The 6,928-nt window shown below is 57.3% G+C and overlaps 3 protein-coding genes across 3 annotated transcripts in view; 2 read left to right on the top strand and 1 right to left on the bottom strand.

Moving 5' to 3' along the window:
- The window catches only part of CHGG_07871 (uncharacterized protein), a gene marked incomplete at both ends in the record, with an annotated part of 3,334 nt that extends 1,867 nt beyond the window's left edge, over positions 1 to 1,467 (bottom strand). The window contains one exon of the mRNA XM_001225526.1: positions 274 to 1,467. Coding sequence (XP_001225527.1) covers positions 274 to 1,467 — 1,194 coding nt within the window. The remainder of the gene's footprint in view (positions 1 to 273) is intronic.
- An 871-nt stretch (positions 1,468 to 2,338) lies between these two features.
- CHGG_07872 (uncharacterized protein) lies at positions 2,339 to 3,296 on the top strand (the record flags this gene model as incomplete). Its single annotated transcript, XM_001225527.1, has 4 exons — positions 2,339 to 2,395; positions 2,497 to 2,792; positions 2,894 to 2,969; positions 3,072 to 3,296. The coding sequence occupies 4 exons, from the start codon at positions 2,339 to 2,341 to the stop codon at positions 3,294 to 3,296; spliced, it is 654 nt and encodes a 217-aa protein (XP_001225528.1).
- A 522-nt stretch (positions 3,297 to 3,818) lies between these two features.
- CHGG_07873 (uncharacterized protein) lies at positions 3,819 to 4,296 on the top strand (the record flags this gene model as incomplete). Its single annotated transcript, XM_001225528.1, has 2 exons — positions 3,819 to 3,885; positions 4,208 to 4,296. The coding sequence occupies 2 exons, from the start codon at positions 3,819 to 3,821 to the stop codon at positions 4,294 to 4,296; spliced, it is 156 nt and encodes a 51-aa protein (XP_001225529.1).
- Between the last annotated feature and the right edge of the window lie 2,632 nt (positions 4,297 to 6,928).

Below are 6,928 nucleotides of genomic sequence, written 5' to 3' on the forward strand. Positions count from 1 at the left end.
ACTCGGCCCCATGATCCCCATCCGGCCTCGCATCCATACTCACACGGAACCACACCTTCCCTCAAACCCACCGTCTCCCTCGGCGGCCAACTCCACCCTCTCAACCACCTCCCCCAAATCCAACGTCGGCCCCACCCCCACTCATCCAGCGTCATATTAAACCTTGCCCACTACCTCCCCACCTCTCCCCCGTGCGATGCACGCCCAATATACGCACTCCGGTCACGGAACGCCGCCAGGCCCGCGCGGTCCCCCATCCAGCATCCCGCTCACATTTAGCTCGAGCGTGGCAGTCGGGAATTCCCCGTGCACACGGTGCGTCAGCGTGTTGCGCGCCGCGTAGAGGTCGTCGGTGGTGTTGACCGTGGCCGTTTGCAGGACCAGGCCGGTGTCCGGCGTGAGGGTGTAGGCGGCCGTGTCCGGGTTGTGGTTCCATTCGAAGGCGGGCGGGAGGGTGGTCAGCGTGGTGAAGGGGTAGTGGGTTTGCGACCAGGTGTAGTTGAGGGGTTTGCGCGGGAGTGGGAGCGGGTACGAAGTGCCCCAGGCGCCGGTCGTGGCGTTGGTGACGAGGGTTGGGAAGCCGTCGTCTTGCCAGGTGATGGGCGCGAGCACGGGCAGCCGGCCCGAGGGGAAGGCCCAGGTGAAGGACATGAAGTACCAGTCGCCTTGGGGGGTTTCGATCAGGCTGCCTTGGTGGGGGGCGCCGCCGCCGGGAAGGGGGCTTTGGACGTTGTCGGCGAGGGGCTTGCCTTCGTAGGGGCCCCAGGGGGAGGTGGATTTCCAGACGTAGGCGGTGCTGCCGGGGTGGTCGTTGAGGATGTAGTAGAGCCCGTTGATCTTGTACATGCGGTTGCCCTCGACGTCGTCGACGCCGACCTGGCCGGGCTCGAGGACCTTCTCGGTTCGCACGGTGCTGAGGCCGTCCGGGGCGAGCTGGGTCACGTTGACCTGCTTGCCGCCGTCGTAGGTGTAGACGACGTACATGGTGTCGTCGTCGTCGATCAGCAGGCCGTTGTCGTAGAAGCAGACCCCGCCGCCGTAGTTGGCTGCTTGGGTCCAGGGGCCCTCCGGGTTCGGCGCCGTGAACACCCAGGTGATCCAGAAGTTGGTGCATCCGATCCAGTACCATGTCTTATTGCTCTCGCGGTAGCGCAGCGTCGACGCCCAGGTCCCGCCGCGGTAGGCCCGCTCGCCGGTGGGCGGCAGGTCGTAGCCATCGCCAAAGTTCTGGCGTGGGATCGAGTGCCCGACGAATTCCCAGTCGACGAGATCGTAGGACCGGAGAATAGGGGCGGCGGGGCTGTAGTGGAAGTTGGACGCCGAGTAGTAATAAGCGCCGTCTGGCCCCATGGAGATGTCATTGTCCGGGAAGTCCTCGTATAGGACGGGGTTCGTGAAGGTTTCTGACTGTTGGGCACATGCCGAACCCAAGAGGGCCAAGGCCGTGAATAAGACTGACCCCAGCATCGTGATAGGTTTCACGACTGGATTTACCGCAGGGCTACTCTCACGTGCAGCCTTTTCGAGATAGGTTGGGTCAATATCCTCGAATCCAGAGGTGGCGGTCCCCTCAACTAAAAAGGAGGCCAAGGGGTGGCCCTGGGCATCATGTTGTTGTTCATGCTACTCTCACGTTCCATTCGCTTTCTGGACAACGGGACCGATTAATTTCGATTTCAGGTCCCGCTATGCCGATCATTTGGAAACCGGTAGTGAAGATACTACTTGCTCACCAATGCAGTGCGGGATAGGAGGCTCCGATGTGCGGATCCACGGCTCCCGGCTCCCGTCCCGGGGTTGTCAGTAAACGCCAAGCCGAATATAAAGCGAAACGGGCTTGACTGCAATTCTGGGACGGGGGGATGGGAAGCGATTGTCACTTTAACTGACCCAACCTGGTAAAAGCCGGGAGGTGGTATCGGGTTAGCCACTTGCTTCTCCGCACGAATGCCAGTCCCACGTCCCAAATTTTGATATAAGAGTAAATCTAGGAGGTGTATTGAAGATAATCCGGCCTTGAGGTTGGTGGAATCAATCCCCTTGTTATAAACGCCGCAACGGGGTGTGATCCGGATCGGGGGCGACTATGCCGTCGATCACTCACAGGGTATCAACTACATACTACCCCCGGGTCGAGTTAGGCAAGAGACAGTTGGTTCACAGTGGTTAGCACAATGGTTGGCTACGGCGATGTAACCGGAAGGGGGCCAGGTATTATGGACAAAAACAATAAAAGGTGTAGATGCTATATAAGCGTTCTTGTCCCTGAGGCCCCCTTTCAACCCAAGAACGAAATACCACAAGTTCGTTTTGCTTCCTTGAAGGTGACGTCGCCATCATGAAGTACCTCCTCGTCGGCCTTGCAACCGTGGCCTCGGTCTCGGCCCACGGCTGGGTCGACAATGCCACCATCGCCGGCCAGTTCTACCAGGCAAGCCCTCAACCTCTCACATTCTCTAGCTTATAGTCTAGTTTCCCCGTCTAACTCGTCCCAAGTTCTACCAACCCTACCAAGACCCGTACATGGGCGACGGCGCCCCCGATCGCATCTCCCGCAAAATCACCTCCAACGGCCCCGTCCAGGACGTGACGTCGATCGACCTCCAATGCGGCGGCATCAGCAGCGAGGGCATCATCGGTTCTGAGCCCGCCCCACTCCATGCCACCGCCAAAGCCGGGTCGACCGTCAACCTGAAGTGGACGCTGTGGCCCGACTCGCACATGGGGCCCATCCTCACTTACATGGCGCGGTGCCCTGACGAGGGGTGCGACAAGTGGCTACCTGGCGAGGAGTACGTTGAGTTGTTCCAGACCCAGCTTTCTGCCGTTCATGGGGTGTTCAGAAGGAAAAGGGAGAGATATACTGACAAGAACCGTGTTGGACCTAAACCAGACCCGTCTTCTTCAAGATCCACCACGACGGCCGCCACACCATCGACAAGACCTGGCCAGATGATATCTGGGCTGTGGTAAGAGCTCCTTTTTCCCAACCCCTCCTATCGAACCCCAACCCCCCCCCCATCCCCCTCGTAACCCCCTTCAACCCTGAACTAACCACCACCACACCCAAGATCCTCTTCATGCACGCCTCCACACAGGGCTACAACTACACGATCCCGCTCTGGCTCCAGCCCGGCGCCTACCTGGTACGGCACGAGCTGATCGGCGCTGACATCGGCGTGGGCGGCCGGGCAGGCACAGTCTACCGGTCTGTCACCAGCTGCCGTGACCGGGATCGGCACGATCAACCCGACCGAGGGCCTGGTCAGTTTCCCGGGGGCGTACAAGGCGGATGATGTGGGGATTTTTATTGATGTTTGGAATCGTAGGTGCTTTTTCTCTTTTTCTTTTGTGTTTTGTTCTCTTCCCCCTTTCCCCCTTTCTCCCCTACCCTCCACCCCCCGCCCCCTTCTCTACCGTTTCCTAGGGCTAACGAGAGATGCAGCGGGCAACTACACCATTCCTGGGCCGGAGGTCTTCCAGTGCCCAGAGTAGCGTAAGGAGATATTTTACTCGCAGGTGTTGGGTAGTGTTTGGGGAAGACGGTGGACGGGGACGCACGAGCAGAGCCACAAGATCACGATATGGAGACACCTCCCTAGGCTTCACAAATGCGTGCGTGAATCGATCTAAAAACAACCGCTAGGCCGATTATACAGAACACCCAACATACCTACCGAAGAGTGCAATCTGAACCTTCTTAAGAAATGCAAAGCTGCCAAGTCCAAGCCATGCCCAACCCATCATCATTCTCATAAAAGAGACCCCCCGAGACTCATTTCGTACATCATTGTGCCGATAAACCCCTTGCTTCCAAAATGCCCGGCGTGTTTGGAATCAGCGGAACCGCGTCGTCGCTTCAAGAGGTGCATTGGCGAAGCTGCAGTAGGTAGGGACTGGCATTCTCTTCGGCCTCCTTTGCCTGCTTCAGGCACTTTTCTTCCATCTCCCGCTCCCGTGTGGCTTGTGTTAGGAGAGGGCGATAGCCGCGAGCCGAACAGGACTGGCCTTTTGAGCCCGCCAGGGGTAGAAGTGAAACTCGAACTCGGGTAATGGCCTGCGATGTCTATGCTAGAGGCGCGATGCCGCTTTTTTACTTGGCGGGCCGGCGGGGTTCGTCGGACTTCGTCGTCCGACAACAAATAAGCCACATCTTGGGCGTCTTCGTCTCCGCTGTCTTTGAGCAGCTGCACTGTCCGCTTTACAGTACTAGATAGCGAGGCGGATGGTGGTGGCCCAACGGTTTGGATAGGGATAGCCGAAAGGGGTATCGGTAAAAACTGGTCGGGCTCCTAGGGAGTTATAAGGGTAAACTGATGGATGTTTATGTCGTGTACGGAGGCAAACTCGTCCACGCCCATCTCCCGTCCAAGTATGCCGGGTTGCGGCGCGCCAGTCATGAGGCTTGCGCCCGGGGCGAAGGTGTTCGCTAAATATTGGGTCTGTCGGGATCCGTGGGAGCACCCTCCAGACGTTCTTCCGAGAGCCAGACCAATTGTGGGGGCGTCGCTGGGAAGGAAGGCGCCGGGTTCCAGATATAGGACGAATTCTCCTGGGGTGAACCTACTGTTCTTGTGGGCAACCACCTTCCAGCCGTCGATTGTGAAGATCCGGAAGTCGTTGGTCAGCACATCCACGCTCTCGATGCAGCGGACTGTGGCCAACGAGCAGGTAGCCGGGCATTGCGCCAGCTGACGTTACTAAAGTCAGTGAACTGCGCCCTGTTCGACGCCCAACCCTTGACGACAGTACGGTCATGGCACCTTCGCGGTCGAAGTTGTAGTGCGTACTCATTTTCCACGAAGGCTACCGTTTTATGACAAAACTCGCAGATAGCGTCTTTGTGCAGGCACCCATTTTTCCACTGCCGAGTTCCGTCGTGGGGGTGTCTCGGGAGCAAGTCGAATCTGGGCATCGGACATGAGTGTCGCCAAACTTCCTGCCTGTGCGGTCTTCGGCCCTCCGCTTTTCGAGGCCGCTTCACGGGCAACGCCTGATATCCAACTTTGGCGACCCGGGCCTCAGTCCCGCTGCTGGGGTCATCCGAATCGCTGTCGGCCGCCCTGATCTTGTTCCTCAAATTGTACCGCCGTAATCAGATCCCGATGGGCCGGTCCCGGCGTAGTGATTGATTGGTTGCCGGGCAGTGGGCTGGTTGTTGGGGAAAGGGTGAAGGAGTTGTCGCGCATCCCCCTTTGCTTCTACCATCATCGACTGGATCATGAAGAAGCTGACTGAAGCTGGCGTCGCCATTCCCGCGTTGAGCAGAGGGTGTTGGGGGGCGCCACCAAAGCGGACAAGGCCGCTGTGATGTCGGAGCAAACACATCTTCAGCTGCAGCCTTCTCCGCAGAGAGCTTCGCCTGCATCTTCCTCCTCGCCTCTAGAATCATTTGATCCCTTCTCTTCTGCAGTAGCGATTGCCTCTCCTCGAGGTTCGTGCTCCACACTTTCCCACCCTTCCTGATGCGCGCCGGAGAGGGGACAGGCATGTCGCTTCCAGCCACCGAAGTCCAACTGCAGGTATCCCGTCAGTGGTCCGTCCGAAAATGAGTTAGCCAGTGTGGGCGACCATGGGGCCTCCTCAGCCTGTCAGAGCCGCAGCTCACAATGCCGGTACCTTTGGGTTGCTGGGTGATAGCGGCATCTTTTCCGGTCGCGGCGCTCGTCGCTTGCGAGGCCCGGTGTTCCTCGTGTCCGTATCTGTTCGCCGTCTCCTCGTCGGCGGGTGCTGGCCAACATCAAGAAGGGCCTTGATGTCGAAGATAATTCGCCTGCCTATGTAATGAGTCAGTTAGTTGGTTCTGGGCTTCGGTCGGCGGGCGTGCTCACTGGGTGTACTTGTGCAGGCATTCAGGAGAATCCCAGCACAATTGCATGAATTTTTGGTCCCGCTCGGATTGAGATTGCGACATGTCCGGTAATAGCACAACCGAAGACCGCTATATTGGTGACACCAGGGATCAGGTCTCATTGAAGATGCTCTGGGTGGATTTCCCAGCGGGCCGCGCGCAGGTGTCTTGCGCGGTATGTTCGTGTTAGAACATCGGTGCGCTAATAGTAAAATTTGGGAGACGGAGTGGTGATGGATCTTAGGATGGGAACTAGTCGTATCAATGAGCGGCGGGTTGGTGGTACAAATGATGAAAGAAAATAGGTGCGAGAAGAAGATATGGAATGGTGGTTCAGGAAGAGAAACAAACAAAGCGGTGGTTAAATAGATCTGAGGAGCTGGTTCCAGACTGGCAATGATGAAAGGAAACAACGCTCCATCACAATCTCCTATTCTTGTTTCGGAAAGCGCCAGGACTGAGAGCGTCGGTTACGATAGACTCTATGACGCGAAAGCCCTCTAAAGATGGAAGTCGAAGGTTCGCACGGCGCGCACCGAGTCTGTTTCTACCTGCCTAGAAGATTTATCTAACGAAAATAGAAAGTGCCGCGCCGAGACAGATCGTCATTGTGGCTGCGGAAAACAAAGTGTATGTACGACTCGGAAGGGCCAACATGAAGGCCTAGGAAACAGGCTTCCACCTGAGGAGGCCATGACCCGTCATCGACACCTGCACTGATAACATCCACCTCCCTCCTGGCCAGGGAATGCCGTACGTCCCATAGCCTCAAACAATCCCAAACAAACACCATGAGCCCAACCCAAATAAAAACTCCAGAATCAGCAAGAAGTCTTGCTCCCATTACAACGCCGTTTCCAGCATGTTCCCGTCTATCTGGTCTTCTGGGGTCCCCGCATCGTATCGAGTGCACATGCATACCAACGTAGATAGATAGGTTTTACATACACATCTCACATCAAAACCATCCAGGCCCCAAGCAGGATTCTCTATCCCCGGGCAGGCGGTCAAGCCAAGCCAAATCAACGACGAAACCACAACGTCATAGCACCACCATCTCACATCGCACCCCCCTCA

Source organism: Chaetomium globosum, genomic scaffold (genome assembly GCF_000143365.1).
Source record: "Chaetomium globosum CBS 148.51 scaffold_5 genomic scaffold, whole genome shotgun sequence".
Classification (NCBI taxonomy): Eukaryota; Fungi; Ascomycota; class Sordariomycetes; order Sordariales; family Chaetomiaceae; genus Chaetomium; species Chaetomium globosum.